This window comes from Cydia strobilella, chromosome 24, assembly GCF_947568885.1.
Source record: "Cydia strobilella chromosome 24, ilCydStro3.1, whole genome shotgun sequence".
NCBI classification, from domain to species: Eukaryota; Metazoa; Arthropoda; class Insecta; order Lepidoptera; family Tortricidae; genus Cydia; species Cydia strobilella.
The window spans coordinates 4,773,157-4,798,994 of record NC_086064.1 but is presented as its reverse complement, the minus strand read 5'-3'; the positions used below and the strand labels follow the sequence as shown (position 1 = coordinate 4,798,994).

Below are 25,838 nucleotides of genomic sequence, written 5' to 3'. Positions count from 1 at the left end.
ACCCTTATATTTATTAACAAAGTGTTAATAAATATAAGGGTGTCCTTTTAGCTTAAAACATTTCATTTACTTACTGCTATCAAGTTAGGTATAGTCTGTCAAAGGACTGTCTCATTTCATAGACAGAGAGAATCATACTAATCTTTGTCTTACACTAGTACTAGCACTCAAAAGAAAAGGATGAGTATAGTTTTTTTTGTTCTTATTTACTGACGATTTGGTTTGACCAACTATATATAATGATAATAAGCAATAAAGTGTTAGTATTTGGAGTCTTATGCCAAATATACTACTTTGATAATAGCATAGGTACCTATACTGTATTTCTAATTTTCTACTCGTATAAAACTACTTGCTCAGAAATGGGTTTTGTAAACCGTTTATAGCATGAGATCTTAGGTCCGACACCTTGCATTGTTGAGACAAAGCAAACCGCTTGGAACAGGTGTTCCTGGGGGTGATCTGAGCTGATTTAGCCCGGTTGCCACGAGGTTCCCCCCAGCAGGTGGGCAGGGGAGGGGGGGGAAAAGTGCCTCCGGCGCGCCTCACTCTAAGCATTATATCTGCATACATCTAGCAACTATATCAAGTTTGGTGTCTTTTTCGCATAATTCGAGGATGAGGAATTCATTTCTGTTACTACATTTTCACTCACCCATACAAAAAAAACGAGAAATTTAAAATTCAAAAAAATTCTTTACACTTTTTTTTTCGAAAATCCACTACAAAATTAAAACTATGAGGATTTGCTCTAGAAATAAAATACGTGTGAATAGCCCAGTTATCCTACTATATAGAATAATAAACTTGTCAAACATTTTAGCGTTAATAACTCTGTTAAAAAAAATGTTTTGTGTCACGCGGCGTACCTGCATTGTAAGAGCGGTATGCAGCACCATGTTTAGATGATTTCTGATAAGTTGTTATTCTTCTGGTAGTAGATTACATTATTAAATTACTTCTGGACGTGATATATATACAAATATAAATTAAATATATGTGACGTTTTCAATCAAAAGGTACCACATTGTCGGTTGTCAATAAGGTTGATTTCAAATTAAAGCTATATGGAAATAGCGCCTTATTGGCAACCGACAATAAGTACCTTTATGGTTGAGAATGGCACATATAAATAAAGATGTTGGGAAAACTTTCGCCAGTAGAGTTATTATAAATGTGATAAAATTAACATAGATGTTTGACAAAAAATGCAGGTTGAAATAAGATATTTATTGTTCGCAATTGCCACTACATGCACACAGGTCCGTGCATTTTAGTTGTTTTTTAAAGCAGCTGCACCTCCCTGCGCATTTTGTTTTGCAGCGGCAACGAATAAGTTCTAAACAAGCAACAGCCGCCGCAGGTAGGCCTGTCCATATGGGCTCCCAATGACCATTTTCTTTCGACCAGCCCCAGTCAGCAGGGCATGGTAGCTCTTGCTGAGGAGCTATAATCTGCCCCCAAACATACCCTCCTTGGTAAACTGCACGGAGAATATGTTTGTGTAGCGCATCTTCCGTTGGAGGCAGATTCTCTAATTGGAGATTTCTTTGTGTAAAAAGTACTTTTCGGCACTCATTTACACGCCTACTTGTACCTGATCTGAAATCAGTAACAAAATGCATAGTGTTAAAATAATGTCCACGTGTTCACAACCCGTAATTCAAATCTCTCTAGACATAATGTTGTAAGACTCTTACTTATCATACAAGACAATAACAAATTTTTCCAATATTGGCAACGCCTGCTCAATATTGCCTTGTTTGGCGTATTTAAATCCCTCCGTTACAGCAGGATATCCGCTCCAAGCTTGAAATACGCTTTTTTTTCCCTTTCCACACAAAAAAGAAACAGTGTCGCAACCTGAAAAGGCGTGGAAGAATGGCAAGACTTCTGTCCTTTCTGGTCCTGTAAAATAAATTATATATCTATCAATTAAAACCATATATTTAAAGAAAGTTTGCAGCACGTGACCAAATGCCCAGACGACCTGTCTCATACTGCGGTAATATATTTAATTTATTTACAATTAATGGAGGAACTACAAAAGTTACCTAAAGAAGCTGCAATAGCATGGCACGAGAGGAACTGGTGATTCTTTCCTGTGCCGATATGAACCCATAACTCCTGGAGCTCCGGCAATTGTGATATACATGCAACTGCTAGAACAACAACATCAGTATCCACTGTGCGTAGCATAATTTTTGTGTGACCTTGGGCTACAGCATCAGCTACATGGACCATCATGCGCGTGTCTGCTTCCTCGTGGTTGCATGGTTCTAGTTTTTGTTTGTCTCTGCTACTATTGCTGAGAACTACCTCACCATCCGTCACGTACAATTCTTTGTTACTTGCATATTTTGCGGTATGACACTGGGACGTAAGAAGATGGAATAATTCCTCTTTATTTGTACTATCCCTAAGAAAATTTGACCAACCCTTGGGAATCTTAGTGTTTAGGGTAACTCGTGTTCTTTGTCCAGTGCCACGTTTCTCTCTTGTTGTATTTTTAAGACTTTCATTGTCATACCTATCCCATACTAAATCTATACGTGATACAGTGGCAAATTCTCTATGCAAAAAAGGTATAAACACTGTGTCAGCATACTCATGAAATATTTTGTTGTGTCCAGGGCTTAGCATATGCACCAAGGCAGAACCATCTAAAACTTTGGCTGATACTGGTGGTGAACTCGGCACTATGGCTGTGTGAGCTGGATCACAATGGTTGATCAGGCATTTCAAAAGATCTGATTTGGTTCCTGATCGCATTTTTCCCATGACTGATAATGATGGAGGTGTAGCTTGATTTTCGTGAGCGAAAAATGAATCCAGGCTTCCTGTTCTGTGCTCGCACGTAGCTATATATAGCTTGCTGAAGAGACTACAATCATTTTTGAGCCCAACTAATTTCGCTTTCGTTTTGCTGTCAGACTTCTTGGAACTGGTACTAAATCGAGCATACTTATTAAGTTTGATCGGCTCAAGCAAACTTTTCCCACCATTCAGTCTTTCCTTACAAAAATTTTCGTACTGCTCGTTGCCAAACTTTTCTATATTGAAAACTGTTTCTACTACTTCTGAAGAAGCGACATTCTTTGTATCAATATTATAAAGATCTTTCGTCTCTTCTAGAAACGGACTGCCGAGTTCCTTAATCGTTGCTATTAAAGATTTTACTTCGCACATGAATAGTTCTTGATTAGCGGCAGTGTCGGAATGATGACGATAATCATGGACAGATTCGGTCGGTAGAATCTCACTTTCGAAGCTTTCAATTAAAGCAGCCAATTCAGGCGCAGCTATAATCCATTTGCGTAAAGAGTCAGCATTTTCGGTAATGCCAATCATACCTGTAAGAATATTAACAATAGTTATTTAATGCGAAGTTAAGATACATGTAGGTACTTAGTATTTTTTTGCATTCTTACCACCATCTCCCTTTAGGATAGCATTAATTTGCTCATGCGCTTGATCTAGGGCTATTCCAGAGAAGGGCCTATCAGTCTTTCTTGCCACGAATTGGCCTTTTTCGAAATGCTTCAACAAGTCTGGATGCATTTTTTCTAAGTTCACTAAGTCTCTGAGATGAACTGAGAGCCATCTGGAGTAATTTATGTGGTCTAATGCAAAGAACCACGGCAGTAATCTTCTTATGGAATCTAGGTATATTTTATAATCTCCTTTTCTGATTGCCCCAACGAACTGTAAGATCATCAGCTCGAGATTCAGCACTAAATCCCAATATTTGAATTGAGGCGTGCTAGCGCATTTTTCCAGACGCCACTCTCCGAAAGTGATTAACGGCCCTTGTGCTTCATCGCCGACATCCAATTGGGCTTGGTAGGCCTCTTTCTGCAAATAATACAGAGCTGCGGCAGTCACCTAAAACAATAATTGATTTGGAAGTTAAGATTATGACTTACCAAAACTTGTAAAGAGGTATGACTTTCTTCTGTACAGTAAAATGTTAAATTAATAAATTTATTTTCTTGTTATACCTGATGAGCATATCTCGTTCGTGTTACGTGTGATGCTGTCAACATAGATTCTGATCTACCCTGTGTCGTCACATTTGCCTGTACTAAGGCTTCCACCCACCCACTTCCACTCAACCACTGTCCAATTAGTCGAAGAGCAGCCATTTCAATATGTAGTCCACCCATCATTATTAAAATCTTGTCCTCTCCTACCTTCAAGGGAAACAAATATTGCAGTTGTTTTAGAAGGGTATACAGTGGTTGATCGGCGACAATTACGGGAATCTGGTCGGGATTAATGAACTTCGTTGCCTTGGTTACTATGTTCATTGAGTGCAGCATCATAGCGGGTGTATGAGCATATTCTCTGAACAACGGCAAGATAGCTATGTCTGTGCTGTGTCGCTCTTGGATATCTTTGTCAGTTGCAGCATGATGCGCAGCCCATGGCTTGAAATCATTTGTCATTGTACTCTCTAGCCAGTCTTTCTCTATAACCAACGGTGTGGTAGTTGATACATCATGAGTGTATATTTCAGACTGTGGGCATGTTGACTTCTTTATGTCTACAAAACATGGAGGAACTATTTCGTAGTCCGAAGGAAGCTGCTTGACCTTCATATTCAATGTAGGAGTTACATTGTCTGACTGTGTTGCGAAGTCACGGGCGACACCTGGAATTAACAAAAATATTACAAGACATAGGTAAGTTTAGACTTTAAATAACTGTATTATATTTTTAATTCACATACCTGTTTCTTCTGGGAATTTATGCTGCATGAGCGTAATCACCGTCCCATGAAAAGCAGTCTTTGCGGAGGTTGATGTCGGGTTGTGGTCAATATTGTCCACGGCTGCAGTGGTAAACAAACCCTTCTTAAGCTTGGGTGGACAAACTACATTATCTTTGTGATACAATTCACAAACTGCATTCGCTTTTTGCGTGATAATTGCTTGTAGTCTTTTATATGAAATACTCAGACCAAGTTGATATGTACAGTCAATCAGATGCCTTTTTCGCGTCTCGGCATACAATTTCGCAGCCAAAAAGACAGGGGTAGGTGTTTCTCTGGATTGCAGATGCTTGTGATTAGCGGTCTTACTCTTGTTTTTTTCATTTTTTATAGCATTGTAAACAATGAGTTCAGCGATGTGACGACTGGCACCATCATTATTGACCTCACCATTGAAAGTTGAAGTAGGACCGTACATAATCATCGTGATTAAGGCTATAAGTGACGCCGGTATACCGCTGGGGTTGTCATCACTAAACATATCAGATCTCAAGATATTCGCAACTTTGCTAAGGGCAGCACCTTCACTATCATAATTCCGAGCAGCTTGAGATCGTAATGCGAAATCTACATTATCTTTAAATGTAATTAGGCTTGTCATTCCTTTTTGGTTGCATGCAATAAGGTAAGGGCATTCCTTTAATAGTTTTTCTTTCAGTCTCGTGGAGTGAACAGAACAGTCTACTCCTAAATCTTTCATGCTCTCAGTTTGTAGTTTAGCCAGATCTGCCATATTAAAAATTGGGTTTTCCATGCTCTCTCGTGCCTCATTTATATATGCAACAAGCCAAGCAAATGTTATGCTTTGAACCTGCTCCTTTTTGTTTTTATTACTATTTATTATATCGTCATTTTGAGTGGCGGCCCTACGCCTATATTCGCATAGACATGTGTGGTGATACTTCACCTCTAACGCAATTAAATCACATCGTTCAGATACCTTTGCTAATATTTTATAATCGTTTAATATCGTAGCACAATTAATTATAGTATCGTTACATGACTGCTTCATAATTTGACTGAGAGGTAAAGTTTTTGTACCTGGTAAATCGCAAAACAGACATGTGTCGCTATTGTAAACAGTGGATTGGCGACTGCGAGTGTTGACAATGACATTTGGTAATTGAGGATCCTCATCAAGGGCCTTCTTTTTGGTTCGCAACTGCGCTCGTTCAAGTCTTGAGTTACTACATTCCAAGTAACAGGACTTATGCCATGACGCATGGTTATCACATAAAACTTTTTTAAGGTTATTTACACACGTAAACAAAGACTCTTTTAAAACAAACGGTAATTCCCCAATCTCATGGAATTGCATTAGATTATTTGCCACCAAATCATAGCCTTTGCACGAAGGATTAATAAGCTTTTCATGCGTTATTTTTTGACAAAAAAAACAAAGCTCCCATTTGGTGGGATTATCATTTTCTTGGTTAGTCTCAGACATGCTCAAGTCATTTTCTTCCACCTGGTTAACAAAGCGTATAACAATAAGGTGTATTTTTATAGCGTTGATGAAAGACTTAAACAACTTTATACCTAAAATTCGCAAAATCATAGCCATGGCGACATGAATTAAGGTGTATTTTCCACACCATTCAAATAAAAAAAAACTATGAACCCTTTTATGACACCATAACGTAGGTACAAATTTGGTTAAACAAGTGATCTTATATTGTAGGTTATAAAGCTGTTTAAGTATTTCATCAACGCTGGGTAAATATATTTTTAGTAGTGCTGAGTGCAAGAGATTAGACAGGACCAAAAGCGTAATAACCGACATTCACGCGTGCGAAGTCGCGGTCAGAGGTTTGTATAATAAATATCGTTGAAGTAATTTTCACAGCAAACAAACATTAGAGGTAGGTAATTATATTGTTGAACACAGAATATCACGAAAAAACATAAAATAGTACTCACAACACAGCTCACAATCCACCAATGTCCTTAAAATCCTTTTAGCACAAAATAACTTAATATAAAATAAAGATTATCACAGCAAGAATAGAATGCCAATGTATAACTATTTATAGACGGGTGCTTGTAGCGACAGGTTGCGTCGACGACTGAGAGTGAGACGACTCCCGCGCCCACGCTTGCTTCCCTGCCCCCTCCAACCAACTGTCGGTGAGCGCGAGCGCCGCGCGCTGCCCGGCACCGCATTAACCTCTGTTTAGATACCTACACGCAAATTTATTATAATTTTTATGTACTTATACGTAGATAAGTATCTCAAAATACCGAGAACATATAGGTCACAATAACTAATTAAAAAAATGATCTGTCGTAAAACTATCCAGTAGGTAGACAACTCATTCTGCATAGGATAATCCAATATTCGGTTATTTCGCATTTTAAATTCCTTTATTTTTATTAGATATTTAGTTTCTGTACCTACTTGCGTGTGTAGAATAAAATTTTAAAGTGAATGCGTGCCTAAACTAAATGCGTGTAGGTACCTACTTCAGCTCGGTCCGCCGTGTGACGCAAAACATTTTTTTAAATACAATTGTTAGGCAAAAATGTTTGACAAGTTTATTATTCTATATAGTAGGATAACTGGGCTATTCACACGTATTTTATTTCTAGAGCAAATCCTCATAGTTTTAATTTTGTAGTGGATTTTCGAAAAAAAAAGTGTAAAGAATTTTTTTGAATTTTAAATTTCTCGTTTTTTTTGTATGGGTGAGTGAAAATGTAGTAACAGAAATGAATTCCTCATCCTCGAATTATGCGAAAAAGACACCAAACTTGATATAGTTGCTAGATGTATGCAGATATAATGCTTAGAGTGAGGCGCGCCGGAGGCACTTTTCCCCCCCCTCCCCTGCCCACCTGCTGGGGGGAACCTCGTGGCAACCGGGCTAAATCAGCTCAGATCACCCCCAGGAACACCTGTTCCAAGCGGTTTGCTTTGTCTCCAAAATGCAAGGTCCCCCTAGAAAACGGGACCTAAGATCTCTAGCTAAAAGAGTCAGCATTTTCGGTAATGCCAATCATACCTGTAAGAATATTAACAATAGTTATTTAATGCGAAGTTAAGATACATGTAGGTACTTAGTATTTTTTTGCATTCTTACCACCATCTCCCTTTAGGATAGCATTAATTTGCTCATGCGCTTGATCTAGGGCTATTCCAGAGAAGGGCCTATCAGTCTTTCTTGCCACGAATTGGCCTTTTTCGAAATGCTTCAACAAGTCTGGATGCATTTTTTCTAAGTTCACTAAGTCTCTGAGATGAACTGAGAGCCATCTGGAGTAATTTATGTGGTCTAATGCAAAGAACCACGGCAGTAATCTTCTTATGGAATCTAGGTATATTTTATAATCTCCTTTTCTGATTGCCCCAACGAACTGTAAGATCATCAGCTCGAGATTCAGCACTAAATCCCAATATTTGAATTGAGGCGTGCTAGCGCATTTTTCCAGACGCCACTCTCCGAAAGTGATTAACGGCCCTTGTGCTTCATCGCCGACATCCAATTGGGCTTGGTAGGCCTCTTTCTGCAAATAATACAGAGCTGCGGCAGTCACCTAAAACAATAATTGATTTGGAAGTTAAGATTATGACTTACCAAAACTTGTAAAGAGGTATGACTTTCTTCTGTACAGTAAAATGTTAAATTAATAAATTTATTTTCTTGTTATACCTGATGAGCATATCTCGTTCGTGTTACGTGTGATGCTGTCAACATAGATTCTGATCTACCCTGTGTCGTCACATTTGCCTGTACTAAGGCTTCCACCCACCCACTTCCACTCAACCACTGTCCAATTAGTCGAAGAGCAGCCATTTCAATATGTAGTCCACCCATCATTATTAAAATCTTGTCCTCTCCTACCTTCAAGGGAAACAAATATTGCAGTTGTTTTAGAAGGGTATACAGTGGTTGATCGGCGACAATTACGGGAATCTGGTCGGGATTAATGAACTTCGTTGCCTTGGTTACTATGTTCATTGAGTGCAGCATCATAGCGGGTGTATGAGCATATTCTCTGAACAACGGCAAGATAGCTATGTCTGTGCTGTGTCGCTCTTGGATATCTTTGTCAGTTGCAGCATGATGCGCAGCCCATGGCTTGAAATCATTTGTCATTGTACTCTCTAGCCAGTCTTTCTCTATAACCAACGGTGTGGTAGTTGATACATCATGAGTGTATATTTCAGACTGTGGGCATGTTGACTTCTTTATGTCTACAAAACATGGAGGAACTATTTCGTAGTCCGAAGGAAGCTGCTTGACCTTCATATTCAATGTAGGAGTTACATTGTCTGACTGTGTTGCGAAGTCACGGGCGACACCTGGAATTAACAAAAATATTACAAGACATAGGTAAGTTTAGACTTTAAATAACTGTATTATATTTTTAATTCACATACCTGTTTCTTCTGGGAATTTATGCTGCATGAGCGTAATCACCGTCCCATGAAAAGCAGTCTTTGCGGAGGTTGATGTCGGGTTGTGGTCAATATTGTCCACGGCTGCAGTGGTAAACAAACCCTTCTTAAGCTTGGGTGGACAAACTACATTATCTTTGTGATACAATTCACAAACTGCATTCGCTTTTTGCGTGATAATTGCTTGTAGTCTTTTATATGAAATACTCAGACCAAGTTGATATGTACAGTCAATCAGATGCCTTTTTCGCGTCTCGGCATACAATTTCGCAGCCAAAAAGACAGGGGTAGGTGTTTCTCTGGATTGCAGATGCTTGTGATTAGCGGTCTTACTCTTGTTTTTTTCATTTTTTATAGCATTGTAAACAATGAGTTCAGCGATGTGACGACTGGCACCATCATTATTGACCTCACCATTGAAAGTTGAAGTAGGACCGTACATAATCATCGTGATTAAGGCTATAAGTGACGCCGGTATACCGCTGGGGTTGTCATCACTAAACATATCAGATCTCAAGATATTCGCAACTTTGCTAAGGGCAGCACCTTCACTATCATAATTCCGAGCAGCTTGAGATCGTAATGCGAAATCTACATTATCTTTAAATGTAATTAGGCTTGTCATTCCTTTTTGGTTGCATGCAATAAGGTAAGGGCATTCCTTTAATAGTTTTTCTTTCAGTCTCGTGGAGTGAACAGAACAGTCTACTCCTAAATCTTTCATGCTCTCAGTTTGTAGTTTAGCCAGATCTGCCATATTAAAAATTGGGTTTTCCATGCTCTCTCGTGCCTCATTTATATATGCAACAAGCCAAGCAAATGTTATGCTTTGAACCTGCTCCTTTTTGTTTTTATTACTATTTATTATATCGTCATTTTGAGTGGCGGCCCTACGCCTATATTCGCATAGACATGTGTGGTGATACTTCACCTCTAACGCAATTAAATCACATCGTTCAGATACCTTTGCTAATATTTTATAATCGTTTAATATCGTAGCACAATTAATTATAGTATCGTTACATGACTGCTTCATAATTTGACTGAGAGGTAAAGTTTTTGTACCTGGTAAATCGCAAAACAGACATGTGTCGCTATTGTAAACAGTGGATTGGCGACTGCGAGTGTTGACAATGACATTTGGTAATTGAGGATCCTCATCAAGGGCCTTCTTTTTGGTTCGCAACTGCGCTCGTTCAAGTCTTGAGTTACTACATTCCAAGTAACAGGACTTATGCCATGACGCATGGTTATCACATAAAACTTTTTTAAGGTTATTTACACACGTAAACAAAGACTCTTTTAAAACAAACGGTAATTCCCCAATCTCATGGAATTGCATTAGATTATTTGCCACCAAATCATAGCCTTTGCACGAAGGATTAATAAGCTTTTCATGCGTTATTTTTTGACAAAAAAAACAAAGCTCCCATTTGGTGGGATTATCATTTTCTTGGTTAGTCTCAGACATGCTCAAGTCATTTTCTTCCACCTGGTTAACAAAGCGTATAACAATAAGGTGTATTTTTATAGCGTTGATGAAAGACTTAAACAACTTTATACCTAAAATTCGCAAAATCATAGCCATGGCGACATGAATTAAGGTGTATTTTCCACACCATTCAAATAAAAAAAAACTATGAACCCTTTTATGACACCATAACGTAGGTACAAATTTGGTTAAACAAGTGATCTTATATTGTAGGTTATAAAGCTGTTTAAGTATTTCATCAACGCTGGGTAAATATATTTTTAGTAGTGCTGAGTGCAAGAGATTAGACAGGACCAAAAGCGTAATAACCGACATTCACGCGTGCGAAGTCGCGGTCAGAGGTTTGTATAATAAATATCGTTGAAGTAATTTTCACAGCAAACAAACATTAGAGGTAGGTAATTATATTGTTGAACACAGAATATCACGAAAAAACATAAAATAGTACTCACAACACAGCTCACAATCCACCAATGTCCTTAAAATCCTTTTAGCACAAAATAACTTAATATAAAATAAAGATTATCACAGCAAGAATAGAATGCCAATGTATAACTATTTATAGACGGGTGCTTGTAGCGACAGGTTGCGTCGACGACTGAGAGTGAGACGACTCCCGCGCCCACGCTTGCTTCCCTGCCCCCTCCAACCAACTGTCGGTGAGCGCGAGCGCCGCGCGCTGCCCGGCACCGCATTAACCTCTGTTTAGATACCTACACGCAAATTTATTATAATTTTTATGTACTTATACGTAGATAAGTATCTCAAAATACCGAGAACATATAGGTCACAATAACTAATTAAAAAAATGATCTGTCGTAAAACTATCCAGTAGGTAGACAACTCATTCTGCATAGGATAATCCAATATTCGGTTATTTCGCATTTTAAATTCCTTTATTTTTATTAGATATTTAGTTTCTGTACCTACTTGCGTGTGTAGAATAAAATTTTAAAGTGAATGCGTGCCTAAACTAAATGCGTGTAGGTACCTACTTCAGCTCGGTCCGCCGTGTGACGCAAAACATTTTTTTAAATACAATTGTTAGGCAAAAATGTTTGACAAGTTTATTATTCTATATAGTAGGATAACTGGGCTATTCACACGTATTTTATTTCTAGAGCAAATCCTCATAGTTTTAATTTTGTAGTGGATTTTCGAAAAAAAAAGTGTAAAGAATTTTTTTGAATTTTAAATTTCTCGTTTTTTTTGTATGGGTGAGTGAAAATGTAGTAACAGAAATGAATTCCTCATCCTCGAATTATGCGAAAAAGACACCAAACTTGATATAGTTGCTAGATGTATGCAGATATAATGCTTAGAGTGAGGCGCGCCGGAGGCACTTTTCCCCCCCCTCCCCTGCCCACCTGCTGGGGGGAACCTCGTGGCAACCGGGCTAAATCAGCTCAGATCACCCCCAGGAACACCTGTTCCAAGCGGTTTGCTTTGTCTCCAAAATGCAAGGTCCCCCTAGAAAACGGGACCTAAGATCTCTAGCTATTATTGAATTTCGAGTCTGTGCACCACGGAATAAGGTTAAATATTACAGAAACTCATGAATCTCAAAACTCGTTATGAATCTTTTGTCTAGTAGTACGCCGCGCCTGTCCGTTCCTTCAAGGACGTCTCCGGAGCCACGGGTAAATAAGATACGTTTCTTCGAATACCCGTTTATCCGTAGTAACGGATCTTAATTACACGTGCGGAACGGGCCAGAAAACCGTGTATGTGTTATTCGAAAACGGGTATTCGAAACGTGTAAACGGACTCGTCCGCGAGCCCTAATTCGTAGTGCTCGTAAGGCCGGTGTTTACGAAGTAATATATGCTTGGTAAGCATTGCAGTAGTTTAAGTGTTGCAAAGTATGTTAAGTATGACGTGCTTCAAGTTTCATTGATATTTTTCAGTTTCAAAATTATCCCGCTTGCGAAGTTACCCAATTTGATTAAATTTTTCGCCAATCTGATTAAATTGTCCGATCAAATCAGGTTGTGCGGACGCAAACGCTAATTTGGCCCGCCGAATTCGACTTCCAATTCATCATCATTCGCTTGCCCTTGTCCCATTCACTTGGGGTCGGCGCAGCATGTCTTTTTCTTCCATACATCTCTGTCACCCGTCATCTCATCATTCACTTGCGTTAGTTTCATATCATCTTTCACACAGTCCATCCACCTTTTCCTCGGTTTTCCTCTCCTCGTACTTCCCTCCACATTGATTTTTAATACCTTTCTTGTCACATGACTTTCATCCCTCCGCATCACATGCCCGTACCATGCCCGTACCAATTCGACTTCCAATTATTACCAATATAAAAATGGAGGTGCGGACGCAAGAATCAAATAACATATTATACCTACTAATCAATGGCAAGAATCCCAATTTGTGACGCTTCCTACCTAGCGTGTTCTGGCTTATTGCCACGGCATGGGAGCCTGGGGTCCGTTTGGCAACTAATCTCAAATATATATAGTTTTTATGAAAGCGACTGGCATTTGATCTTCCAACCAAGAGGGGTATTCTCACGAAGTTTTCTTTCACCCAAAAGCGACTGGTAAATATATCGTACCGTCAACCGGGGTAAATTTCGTGTGCTACTCTGCAGCGGCGCCACCATAATGAATATCAATGGGTTATATGGTGAAATGATGTACCTTTTCGGGGGTTTTAGGTAGAGAGGCGCGCGGGTGAGCGAGAGGGAGATAGAAATTCTCCTCTCTTACAGCGCATACCGTTTAGTTAGGTTAGGAACTAAAGAAAGTAAATAAAATCACAAATTAATGAAAAACATGATTTTTTCAATAGGTACGTTATAAACAGCATTAGTACATCAATTTACATAAGAAAAAAATAGCTAATATCATTTCTATCTATGAGTACTATGTGGCGCCGCTGGAGAGTATGCTCCCCAGCGGCGCCACTTTCAATGCCCATTATTTCGTTTCCTATCACAGGTACAGCCATAAACATTATAGGTACATCATTTCACCATATAACCCATTGATATGCATTATGGTGGCGCCGCTGCAGAGTAGCTTATTAAATTTCTTAATAACTACCCACACAAATTGTTTCTTACAAAAACTACTATTATTTTCAATCGAATGATACGTTTTGTGCATGGGCGCCGCCAGGATTATTCTCAGGGAGGTGCATACCTAGTAGAAGCAGAATCTCTCTCGATATCGTCATTTAAGTACGTATCACTGTTATTGTTTTTGTTATTAACAATGCAGTTCCTTAACCCTTGAATGCATAGTGATGTATGTATGTACACAACAAAAAACGTATAATTTTATGCATAATTAGGTAAACTCTATTTGGTCCTGTATAATTATTTTGATCGTAAATTAATACACTTTCCGTCGTTTTATTGAAATTTGCGCAGTATTTAAGTTTAAAAAAATTACATTTCTTTTAACACGAAATGGCGGAAAATTGGGAAAATTTAATGATTTTTAATATGTAATTTAGGCGGTTTTTTCGGGGTTTGTAATTATTTATATTTAAAATCTTTATTATAGGTATATTACAAATAGTATAAATTTCTAATGGTAGTAAGATTTTTGATATATCTTTTACCAATAATTGTATAAATTTACATAAATTATTATTTACCCTATGTAACTTCTAATACTGGTTAAGCAGTGAAAATCGATGTTTTAAATTATATTTTTATTTTTCCTAGAATCAGTAAACAATTATGTAAGACATATATTAATTTCAGGCAAAAAGAAAAAATCATGCATTTAAGGGTTAAAACTTTTGTGTGGGTTGTTATCATAGAGTATATTGAATAGTTGTTATTAACAAATTGTTAGGTAAATCACATTTTAAGTTTTGTCCCTATTCACTCCGTTTGTCGGTACCTGGTTTAACGTATGCGATAGATTATTAAAACAAAAATTAGGTATAAAAATTATATTAATAGTTTTATAGATGCCAAAAACACTTCGCGTGGTTCCCCTAGTCGGTGCAGGGGGCTCATAGCCGGTGCGTGGCCCCTAGGCAATTGCCTGCTCTGCCTAAAGGTTAATCGGCACTTTCGATTGACAACAAACATAGATAGATTGATTTGTTGCAATTATTCGTTGAATAGAAGTTATTAGTTATTACTTATTAGGTTCTCGACTAAACTGTGTCAGTACATTGTGTGTACCAAGTTATGTTTATTCAAGTCTGATTTCTCTGTAAATATCTTATTAAATCAATCGTTCATCTCACTGGCAAATTCTATGTGAAATTCCATATGTTTCATTAAATCATCTTTATCTTCAAACCATTGATAGCAAAAATAACAAGGACGCATTGGGTTATTCCCACTAGTTACCACCGTGGTTGAACTTGATTGATGAATTTCGTGTGTTTCGGGTTCACGTTTTGTGTGGATAGCAAACCTATGCCTTGTGAGGCTCTCTACCGAGTCAAATGTTTTACAACATTTTTGACAATGGTACGGTGGTTTACCTTGTGATTCAGGTAGAGCTTGTACAATAGTGAGTTCTTTTTGAAATCTAGGTTCCGCATGATTATCTAACATATGCTTATTAAAGCACATTTCTAGGACAAAACTTTTATAACATGCGTGACATGTGTATGGCTCATTGGGTGGGTCACAATCTTTGTTTTCTGTGCATTCACTGCCAGGGGGCGTGATATTGTATGACGGTGAACGCATATATGTGTTGCTGGCAGTGAATGTGTTAACTGAAATGATTTTGTCTTGTCTTGTGTTTTGTTTTGTATGTTTTTTGTTAATAAAATCATTTTTCTTTAGGCTCTTGGAAGTTCTAAAGTGAATCATCAAATGTTCAGTCAAATCATTTTTAGATAGAAAAATTTGGCAACAAAACTTGCAAATGTGCATTTTTTTCATTTTGGGAACTTCATGTTTAGCATGAACTGCAAAAATATGCCTATTTAAACTCTCTTCTAGGTGAAATATTTTCCGACATGCATGACATTTGTAAGATGTCTCTTCACTATAGGATTTAGGCCAAATCGGCACTATGGGGCTTGTTACTGCACTGTATTCTGAAAACAGATCAAGTTTTTCTTCTGTAGGTAATGAAGATGGTGCTGCAATTAAAAATAACTCATTAACCCTTTATAAGGCATAAAGGTGTCAGAAATTATGCAAAATTGAACCCCATCACTTTGAAATAAAGTTCAAAATCAGATATGGGAAATATGTTCGATGTGTGTAACGATTTTGATAGCACACGCAGTGTTAGTATTATTTGAAATTTCAAACTTCTATAGGGCCCCCAGACTCGTGCGCGAGTTTAGTTCGCTAATCAGCGAAATCGACTCACACTCGCGTTCGTGGCTTCGCGCCGCGTAGTCTGGACTTCTGGAGCAGCTTATGAAATTATGACGTTTAAAACTTGCACAGCGTGTGCTATCAAAATCTTTGCAGACTTTTCTTGGTCTTACTCTAAAGCCTTTAGACGAAACTGGACATTGGAATTTGTTTTTCACTGCTAACTCTTATAACTAGTAAAACAATGAAACAGGGGCATATAGCTATGGTTAATAAACATGTTATGTAAACATATGTTACAGTACATCTGGTGCTCCATTACGACACCCTGTGCTATAATAAGCACATTACGAAACACGTCGAAAATTTAAAGGGCTGTTATTATGTACTGTAAAACGTTGTACGATACACGTGCGAATTTCCTTTTTTTCGCACTTGTATCGTAAATATAGTTGGTCAAGCAAATCTTGTCAGTAGAAAAAAACGCGGAATTCCTACGCGCCTACATTTTTAAATTTGCCGCCTTTTTCTACTGACAAGATTTGCTTGACCGATTATAACTATTCTATTAATGTTAATACTTTATTCCGATCTTACAACAACTTATTTGAGTGATGCTAAAAATATAAGATAGGTAGCTGTTACAACAATAATTTTGAAGCCGTTTTTAGGGTTCCGTACCTCAAAAGGAAAAAACGGAACCCTTATAGGATTACTCGTGCGTCTGTCTGTCTGTCTGTCCGTCTGTCACAGCCTATTTTCTCCGAAACTACTGGACCAATTAAGTTGAAATTTAGTATACATATGTAAGTTTGTGACCTAAAGATGGACATGTAACGTAAACAAATGAATTTTAAACATCGGGTCCACTTTTGGGGGGTAAATAACAAAATTAAAAAATGAAGTTTTTCTAACTATATCGTGTTACATATCAAATAAAAGATCTCATTGTGAGAATCTCAAATATATTTTTTTTATAATTTTAGGATAAACAGTTTAGACGTTATTCAAGAAAAGAGGCAAAAAATGGCCATTTCCCCCCTTTATCTCCAAAACTACTGTCTAAAATTTTGAAAAAAATACACAAAATAATTCTTTTCCTTAGATCACAGGATAACCTATTAGAAATGTGCAGTCAAGCGTGAGTCGGACTTAATTATTTAGTTTATGATTAGAATTGCTTTATTTGATCCGACCCCTACGGATTTTTTAAAAACATCTCACGTTTCACATAAAAAATAGCTACATTGTTAAAAATTGTGTAATGTACGGAACCCTTGGAACGCGAGTTCGACTCACACTTGACCAGTTTTTTATTTATTTACTGCCAGTTGTAGAATTTGTAGAACTCAACACACAACCCACCTGGGTAAGGTAAGGCTAGTTTAGGCTGCTCTATCACCTCAGGGCCCAGCACAATCTCCTCTTTAACAATTTGGTCTACGTACAAGCCGCGACCCGCAACACACTCGTCAAACTTGCTGTCCTCGATTGTCCAATCAACCTCAGCAAGCTTTATCTCATCTAAATGGCCGATCAGTGGGTCCGGTTTCTCTGTTTCATGGTCCGTGTACATGGCCCGGGCACCCTCGAGCTCCCCCGAACCAGGTTCCACCTTAATCCACACCAAATTCTCATCTTCAAGCGACATCGGTATTAGCTTTAAAACACCTATAATATACCTTTCCACATATAATATGAACAAACTATCGCATTATATGTAGGGATTATAAATAAATAAATACTTATACTAGCTTTCGGAGAATAGTGAAAATTTTAAAATATCCACCTCTACCCACTTTTTCTTTGACATTGACAGCTGTATGCAGATTATACAACATTTGTAATAAAGAAAGCTGTTTATTATCATGCCCATTCTCACGTCGTAAAAAGTGTGTTATTTGTTCAACTCGTCGTGTAAACTAGGCATAAAAGCGTGTCGCTTTGAATTAAAAATACAAAACAATGCATTATGGTTAGATTGTTGTTACCCATACATTGGGGTAAAATATTAGTATAAAAAATATAGAATAAATAATATATTAGCACTAATGAGTACAAAAATAAATAAACTGTCATTTTTATTCAATATTATGAAAACATGCTAATTTTATATGTCTCCTAGTGAGTATTATATTCTTTGATATGCATTGAATGTATAGTTTGTAAGGTGATAGAACATGAAAAGTTGGTAAAATATTAATTTTACACCTGCCTTACTAATGACCATAGACAAGCGTCAAACTAATCATATGATCACTTTTCACATGACCGATGGTCTATCGTCATCGCCCATTTTCTGTCGTTTTATGACAATTCTGGGCTAAATACTTACTTTTAGTCCGCAAACGTCCACTAGCTTTAGTAATAAGCCTTCAAAATGGCGTTTAGCTTAGTGTTCACGTTATTAGCCCTTAGCGCGGTAAGTTACGCGACCAATGTGCCAGTGTACCTATGGGGCGATCTGGCCAAGACTTCGCTAAAAGCCAGCCCCTTATACACCGTGGAACCCGAAGAATTCAGTGGTATTCTGAACGAGGAGCTGTCCAGGGACCCTTTTACGGTGATATTTATCGAAGAAACGTTGTCTGTTGAAGATTTTTCACGTAAGAACGCCGAAGGTAAAACGTCGTTCCCGTTTCTGAGGGACAACATTCGTAACTCGGCTTATTTGCCGTCGGTGGAGAACGCTCTGGGCGCGCTGAACAAGCTCGCCGATCCCGAGAAAGTGAATCACGTGAAGCTTACCGAGAATGGTCTGTCGGCTGAAATCGAGCCAGAAAGTGGCAAATTCTTATTTATCAACCTTAAGGACGCCAAAGAGGGGGAATCACGCTTTGACTTGCTACGCCGCCACAATGACTTCATGGAAGATATGTTCACCAAGCTTCAGGAGCGTTATGAGACAGTTGTGGCGATCTACACTGCTCACTTCCCGTCTTGGACGGTGAGCCACTCCCGCGTCCGTCGCCAGGCTCAGAGCAACGAGACCCAGAGCGATAGCTCCACGTTGATGTTCGGCGGGTTGCTCCTCGCCTACAAAAGCGTCAGACTGATTGATGATAATGCTGAGACCGTGTTGACGGCCATAACTGGGTCTTCCGTCATTGATGCTAATGCTACGGCGCCTACGCAGAACTCGACCCTTACGTCAGGAGAGAACACCATTGTTCTCTACTTCACGCAGGAGCCGGGATATTGGATTTTGCGTAAGTATTATATTTGAGAGTTGAGATTAACATGCTAGTTTTAACAAATAGTCTTTGCAAAATACTATATTTGAGAGTTGAGATTAACATGCTAGTTTTAACAAATAGTCTTTGCAAAATACTATATTTGAGAGTTGAGATTAACATGCTAGTTTTAACAAATAGTCTTTGCAAAATACTTATCTGTTATAACCATATAATGGGGTTTTTGGTGCGGGAATGATTTTGTATATATAATATTGTAAAATAATCACTAAAATATGAATTAAAAATAGGTAGTAAGCTTGTATGTGCTTAGAAATGTTAAAATAGTACAGTTTTTACCTATCTTTTGGCTAGTGTAAAACATTCCGGCACCAAAAATTCTGACTCACTAAGTCATAAAACAAATAAATATTCTCAAGATAACTTCCTTCACCATTGGACGCCATTTAGCGAAAAGGATCCATCCTCTAAAATTTGCCATTTAAATCAATGACTTAGTTTTGACAAAAAGTTCAAATTCTGTTGACAAATGGCATCCCATTTTGAAGTTCAACTGGAAATCTTCATAATATCTTCATATCACTGTCAACAGTAATGTCATTACTTTAAAATTACACCATTAACCCGCAGTGCGCTCTAATTTCACACGTGTCATACTAACTCCATACTAAACTCCATATTACTGTTATACTCGGGCACTCCATGGGTTAATAATGTCTGTTGTACATTTGATAGCCTACAACTAGTCTTTTTAGGGTTCCGTACCCAAAGGGTAAAAACGGGGCCCTATTACTAAGACTCCGCTGTCTGTCTGTCCGTCTGTCACCAGGCTGTATCTCATCAACTGTAATAGACAGTTGAAATTTTCACAGATGATGTATTTCTGTTGCCACTATAACAACAAATACTAAGAATAGAATAAAATAAATATTTAAGTTCCCATAAAACAAACGTGATTTTTTTGCCGTTTTTTAAGTAATGGTACGGAACCCTTCGTGCGCGAGTCCGACTCGCACTTGGCCGATTTTGTCATATGTTTATGGTTTGAAATCTAGTTAGCAATTATCACAATTGGTTACCATCCAGTTATTAGGGTGAATTGGTGAGAATTTTATACTATAAATAAACAGGTTTATGAAATTGGTAGCATGCCTAGCCTACATTTCCAATACCACAGGTTTAATTCTATTATTTAATATAAATACATATTTTCAATGCATTTGGCCCTGCCTATGAAGGCATTGCCCGTTGACGGCGATTTAGGCCAAATTTTTTACCTACAGGTTAAGTTTCATTATGTTTGTTTCTGTTAATTGCATTTAGTTTTAGCAAATAATGAAATACCAGTTTGTGTGAATATGGAAATAAATGTAAACTAACTATGAAATCTTTAGTAGTAAATACAGTTTTGTGACTTATGCCCACAGAAAAGGCCTCCTGGTCGAACAGCACCGAGTCCAAGGATCTATCACCAGCCCAGGACCTGACGGTGCCGCTGGGATTTAGCTACCGCTGCGCGCAGAACGTGTCCTTCACACACGTCAACGACTCCAAGCATTTCACCCTGACCTTCAATGATCTGAAGGTATTTATGCAACCATTTTAAATTAGTATCACTGCATACATAGGCTATATATGTGTACTTCTTGGTATCTGATTCAGTTGGAATTTGGAGTACTTCAGTAATTCCTATGACAATGCTACATGATATACATGTAACATTATAATGCTGCATGGCAAGTGCATTCCCGTAGCCACGGACTACGGAGGTTTTGGGATCATACTGAGCAACTTTTACTATGAGAACTTTTACTACGGAATCGCGGAAAAAAAAATTACCCACCCATAGAAAATGGACCAGCCAAAATCTGCCTCTCTATCGATCGAATATGCAAGAGTGATATAGAGGCAGAAACCGAACCTTCAATTTTCGTGTTTCGCGATAGGCCCTGTGATTGTCCTAGTGATGCCCTCTACGCAGAGTTTCGCGTAATATTCCCTACCTATTCCCACCGTCGCAATATGGCACTTGTGGTTTGCGAAAACTTCTTAGTTACGGTCATGCGGGGTAAAAGAAACAGTATGAGAATTCCCTACAAGTGGTCTCATACTCCATCTAACCTTATAGGTTTTTGAATAGTCTTAGATTTTACACATCTTAGGGCTTGTGCACAAATCACGCGAGGTTTCTTTCGGCTACTTTTAGACCTGTCGTGATTTTTTCGTGACCCCCCCTCCCCCCTTATCGAACCTCGCGTGATTTGTGCACAAGCCTTTAATCAATGTACCTTTGCTATTACTCAATTGAACTGGGTCGGACGCGCTCGCGGGCAGAGATGTAATATTTCAATCACTCATTGAAAATTGTTTTTTTTCCAGATCCAACCGTTCTTCATCAACAACTCCACCGGCCTCGTCTTTGGTGACTCGCTCAACTGCGTCGGCTTCTTCACCGCCCCCATCTGGGCCTCCCTCTTCGTCACCTTCATTCTGCTCTTCATCATGTTCTTCGGCATTATGATGATGATGGATATCCGCACCATGGACCGCTTCGATGACCCCAAGGGCAAGACCATCACCATTAACGCTGCTGAGTAAGTTTCTGAGCGGGTTTGAGACAATTATACATAAGCCTAATGTCCTTTATATAGGATTTTTTTTTAGCTTTTTGTCCCTTTATAAACATTTTTGTAATTTGTACAGTGTTTATTATATAGTATTTTAATAGTTTAAGTATTAAATGGCGTATTTTTGTTTAAAAGTTTGAATGTATGTCAGTTTTTTCAAACAGCATTTTTTAAATATTTAATTTTATAAGTGTTACATAGTGATTTTGAACCGGCCTAACGATTAAAATCTATTAATTTAATTGTCTTAAACCCCTAGCGTAAGCCTACTAAAGTAAGTATAGAACCTCTATAGAGCTCAAAGTTTCCAACTATTTATTATAACTCGTGAAAAAAAATATATGGCTGCATTAATGCGATTTAAGCCTTATGACAAGGAATACTATCGAATATGCATTAAACTCGCTGAAGTTAGCCTGTGTTCCTAGTAATATACTGATATATATGAAAATTGGTGCCTCTATTCACAATACTAGTGTTTAATATATTTCTAATGCTTTTAAATTGGATTGATTATATTGTTCAGTATTGCTTAAATATTTAAAATATATATTATGCTTATGTTCGGTACCTATAGCTTGTTATATCTTGTTGAAGTCTGTTAGTGTAAATACAAGAATGTACAGATGCGTCACTCAGGTCATAAGCTCTCAAGGTCAACCAGTGTAAGATGTGAGGATTGCCTCCTACCATAAACACAAGAAATATTTTCATCTTTGATTAATTTATTTACTAATTATGAAAATCGAAAAAACTTGTGGAAAGTAACTGTTCTTTTCTTGTTTTTACACCACATGTATGTATACAGTATACAATTATTTATTATTTGCCCTATGTCGGCCTATTAATAATGTATTAAGCTGAAAGTATACTGTTTCATGTTCCATTTTAAAGATTTTGTAAACCAGTAACTTATTAGAATTAAAACCGATCATGTGCCTACGATCTACATAATTAAAGTAGTTTATAAATGCATGTTTGAAAGCAAAAAACCCTATTTGATTTTTGACTCTATTGAATCGCGTTAAGGTTCATTCCATTTATTATTTGGAATTTTGCTTTTAAACATGGACGAGTAGATTGTTATGGCTTCTTAGGTATATTAGAAGGTGCGAATAGAACACTACATACAAAGTTAAAGGACTGTTTTAATGTTAAGCTGAACGCCGATTAAAGTCAGTAGAACGTGTGATAATATGAATTGAAATAAAACAATATTAATTTCAAGTTAGGTATCGATGGATTAGCACAAGGATTTTAATGCATTCTCTAGCGGATCTGCTCACGTACAGTGGCCATCAGATATATCGGTGCGGCCAAGCCGCTCAAAAACATCTAAACATTTACTTTTACGTATTTTTATTAGAGGCTGTATTCAGATATTTGTGAACACCTTCGCCGCTCCGATATATCTGATGGCGACTTTACCAACGTAAGTTAGTGAAAACGTTTTATTCTTGTGCTGTGTAGTGGAAAGGCCTTAGTATATCAAGTCTGATACCAACAACGACAACAATAATTCTGAGCTTCTGAATGTAGCGTAAAAACAAGTAAAAATGTGTCATTATCAGGCGAAAGACTTGTCTACAACCTTTTGCGTGACAACGACACTAATGGTATGAAAATTGTGTGCCCTCCAGTTTAGTGCCAATGTCATTCCATAATTAAAATTGTAAAATTATTAATCGTGTTGTTAAGCTGTTCGCGACCCAACTGTTAGAAGAGGACGGGATGTGTTAGACAAAGACTTTGAGAAATTGCAGCGAATTTGTAGCGATTAAATCGCGCGATTGAGTTATGTGATCTTAATATTTGGGAAGCGAGTAGCAAGCTTTAGAAATTTATAAGACCTTTAAAATGTAGGTGTTGTGACACTTGAAATAAAATTTTAAAGGTCTGTAGATGTAAGTGTAACTGCAATCAAGTTTAGATTCATTTCTGTAAATAATTTCAGCTTTTTCTGTATAATTGTTTTGTTTTTTTGAGAAGTATTAAATCGTGAGACCAAGTGGTGTGTTTACTTTAGAAGCGATGGAGTCCATCCAGAGCCGTCCGCGTCCATGCGGCCGTAGGTACAAATGTGAAATGCGCTCCGACTCCGCCCTCCGCCTGTTCGGTGGGAATAGGGTTTGCAATCTGGATCCGGATTATCCGGAATGTATGAAATTATCCGGATCCGCGGATCTTCCCATACATTTCAGATCCGTCGTGCAAACCCTAGGTGGGAATCGTACTTTAGACGATCTATTGACCCCAATAAAGAGGTCGTCATTATTATGACCCGTATTATTTATCTTTATGAGGACAGCCCATAACTTATAATTTAGGTAAGTTTTATTACCATCATATTCTAATAGCATTAGCTAATGCCTTGAATATGACAGCAATAAAACAGCAGCAATAAGCAGCCTATCTATTCGCCCTCGTAAAACCGAACGCATATTTATTATTGAGGTACCTAATCACGCCCTAAAATGTGTTTTATTTCAGGCCAATTGCAGGACACTATTACTCTCTGTCCTTGGGGGGGGGGGGGGGGGGGGGGTCTCTTTGTTTGACATAATTATTGAAAGTCATAATGTAATGATTGTCATATTATCATTAGTCATAATTCTGAAACCGTTAACTTTTCAGGATTTTCCTAAAGCGCGCTCCAGACTACACGGCGCGAAGCCGCGAACGCGAGTTTTGAGTCGATTTCGCTGATTAGCGAACTAGACTCCATACTCGCGTTCGCGGCTTCGCTCCGCGATTCGCGCAAAAGTGTGGAGGGCCCTTAAGGTTATCCTATAGATAGGTTAGGTTAGGTTTGTTTTATGGCAATCCTGAAAAGTTACGCGTTTCTGAGAAAAACGAAATTATGACTAACGAAAATGTGGACAAACAATACATTATGACTTAATGGAAAACAATAGAGACCTGTTCTCGGAGCTTAGCCAAGATGACAACAGAAAACGAAACGAAACCTATATCATTTCCATACATTTAGCGTTTCGTTTTCTGCGAACGATCGTCATTGATCATAGCTTTATTACGCTACGCAATATCCTATATCGAGGGCCCAATTTATCGAGCATTTTCGAGCTCTGTGGCTGACGGAAAACAAAAACTGAATAAAATGAATATTTAAGTGGGGCTCCCATACAACAAATGTGATTTTTTTGCCATTTTTTGCGTAACGGTACGGAACACTTCGTGCGCGAGTCCGACTCGCACTTGGCCGGTTTTTTAACGATATAGTAGGCAAACGAACAGATGAATCGCCTGATGGTAAGCAAATACTGTTGCCCATAGATACCTGTAACATCAGAAGGGTTGCAAGCGCGTTGCCAGCTTTTAAGATGGGAGTACGCTCTTTTCTTGAAGCTTTGAAGGTGTTTATTCCACAGTCTAGTTGTGCGAGGCAAGAATTCTGGAGAAACGTACGTTGAGGACTGCCGACTATCTGAGCCAGCGGTCGGCAACCTTTTAGCAGCCTAAAGGGGCCCACTGACTATCAGTCCGCCGGACGATATCGGCCTGTCAGTTGTTCGGAACTGTCAAATTTTTGTTGTAATTGACCGGCCTATATCGTCCGGCGGACTGATAGTCAGTGGGCCCCTTAAGGCCACATAGTAGTTAACGAAGTTGAAGCAGGCCGCACTGTTATTTTTTGACTTTTTCAGACATTGACGTTTGTCAATATTACATACAAAATTGCTAGGGAGGCTCGCGGGCCGCAAGTGAGAGGTTCCGGTTCCGACCGCTGATCTAAGTGGTGAAGTTGGAAATGTTGTCGTGTAAAGAAGCGGTAGGGATTAGTCCGAACAATCCATCTGAGCACTGCTCACCCTTATACATGCGATAGAAGAAGTTACAAAAGAAGGTAGGTACTTTATGTAGGCAAAAGGAAACCTTATGTTAAAGAATCATTTATTCATCAATTGTGCATTACAGGTAATGAATACAGGTGTTATAAACAATATGTTCTCTGTAATATGTCTTGCGACGTACAATGATTTTGGTTACCTAGCGCATGCAATATTATTAGAAATGTCACTAAATTTATAATAATCAATAAGTTGTAATTAATAGTTATAATAAATAATG

At 38.1% G+C, this 25,838-nt stretch overlaps 4 protein-coding genes across 6 annotated transcripts; 1 reads left to right on the top strand and 3 right to left on the bottom strand.

The window, feature by feature from the left end:
- Positions 1–1,198: 1,198 nt before the first annotated feature.
- On the bottom strand, positions 1,199–4,520 carry LOC134752273 (uncharacterized). Of its 2 annotated transcripts, XM_063687911.1 has the most exons (5): positions 4,002–4,520; positions 3,432–3,885; positions 2,055–3,353; positions 1,701–1,908; positions 1,199–1,602 (listed from the first exon to the last, which is right to left on the bottom strand). In XM_063687911.1, exons 1-5 carry the CDS (start codon positions 4,446–4,448, stop codon positions 1,230–1,232), a joined length of 2,781 nt encoding a protein of 926 aa, XP_063543981.1. In that variant the 5' UTR covers positions 4,449–4,520; the 3' UTR covers positions 1,199–1,229. The 2 variants fall into 2 exon arrangements, with proteins under 2 accessions (XP_063543981.1, XP_063543982.1); XM_063687912.1 differs by lacking the exon at positions 1,199–1,602 and having other exon boundaries at positions 1,656–1,908.
- Positions 4,521–7,735: 3,215 nt separating this feature from the next.
- On the bottom strand, positions 7,736–9,621 carry LOC134752421 (uncharacterized). The gene is made up of 6 exons (XM_063688132.1): positions 9,588–9,621; positions 9,156–9,329; positions 8,425–9,077; positions 8,130–8,308; positions 7,855–8,027; positions 7,736–7,776 (listed from the first exon to the last, which is right to left on the bottom strand). The coding sequence occupies exons 1-6, from the start codon at positions 9,619–9,621 to the stop codon at positions 7,736–7,738; spliced, it is 1,254 nt and encodes a 417-aa protein (XP_063544202.1).
- Positions 9,622–14,612: 4,991 nt separating this feature from the next.
- Positions 14,613–17,719, bottom strand: LOC134752266 (zinc finger protein 93-like). 2 transcript variants are annotated; one of them, XM_063687897.1, is made up of 2 exons: positions 17,294–17,719; positions 14,613–15,744 (listed from the first exon to the last, which is right to left on the bottom strand). In XM_063687897.1, exons 1-2 carry the CDS (start codon positions 17,577–17,579, stop codon positions 14,873–14,875), a joined length of 1,158 nt encoding a protein of 385 aa, XP_063543967.1. In that variant the 5' UTR covers positions 17,580–17,719; the 3' UTR covers positions 14,613–14,872. The 2 variants fall into 2 exon arrangements, with proteins under 2 accessions (XP_063543967.1, XP_063543968.1); XM_063687898.1 differs by having other exon boundaries at positions 14,613–15,699.
- Positions 17,720–18,178: 459 nt separating this feature from the next.
- LOC134752079 (V-type proton ATPase subunit S1) lies at positions 18,179–22,995 on the top strand. Its single transcript, XM_063687640.1, has 3 exons — positions 18,179–19,137; positions 20,550–20,707; positions 21,502–22,995. Exons 1-3 carry the CDS (start codon positions 18,309–18,311, stop codon positions 21,718–21,720), a joined length of 1,206 nt encoding a protein of 401 aa, XP_063543710.1. The 5' UTR covers positions 18,179–18,308; the 3' UTR covers positions 21,721–22,995.
- The last annotated feature ends 2,843 nt before the right edge of the window (positions 22,996–25,838 follow it).

Bases quoted from the DNA above. Each gene is read 5' to 3' on its own strand.
- LOC134752273 (XM_063687911.1), bottom strand. From the start codon at position 4,448: ATGACAAATGATTTCAAGCCATGGGCTGCGCATCATGCTGCAACTGAC. The intron at 3,354-3,431 runs GTAAGAATGCAA...ATATTCTTACAG, and splicing joins TATCCTAAAGGGAGATGGTG to GTATGATTGGCATTACCGAA. The intron at 1,603-1,700 runs GTAAGAGTCTTA...TACTGATTTCAG, and splicing joins GTTATTGTCTTGTATGATAA to ATCAGGTACAAGTAGGCGTG.
- LOC134752421 (XM_063688132.1), bottom strand. From the start codon at position 9,621: ATGATTATGTACGGTCCTACTTCAACTTTCAATG. The intron at 9,330-9,587 runs GTGAGGTCAATA...AAGCGAATGCAG, and splicing joins TCCTACTTCAACTTTCAATG to TTTGTGAATTGTATCACAAA. The intron at 8,309-8,424 runs GTATAACAAGAA...TTATTGTTTTAG, and splicing joins GAACGAGATATGCTCATCAG to GTGACTGCCGCAGCTCTGTA.
- LOC134752266 (XM_063687897.1), bottom strand. From the start codon at position 17,579: ATGTCGCTTGAAGATGAGAATTTGGTGTGGATTAAGGTGGAACCTGGT. The intron at 15,745-17,293 runs GTGGGTTGTGTG...TTTTAATTGCAG, and splicing joins ACTAGCCTTACCTTACCCAG to CACCATCTTCATTACCTACA.
- LOC134752079 (XM_063687640.1), top strand. From the start codon at position 18,309: ATGGCGTTTAGCTTAGTGTTCACGTTATTAGCCCTTAGCGCGGTAAGT. The intron at 19,138-20,549 runs GTAAGTATTATA...TTATGCCCACAG, and splicing joins GCCGGGATATTGGATTTTGC to AAAAGGCCTCCTGGTCGAAC. The intron at 20,708-21,501 runs GTATTTATGCAA...TTTTTTTTCCAG, and splicing joins TGACCTTCAATGATCTGAAG to ATCCAACCGTTCTTCATCAA.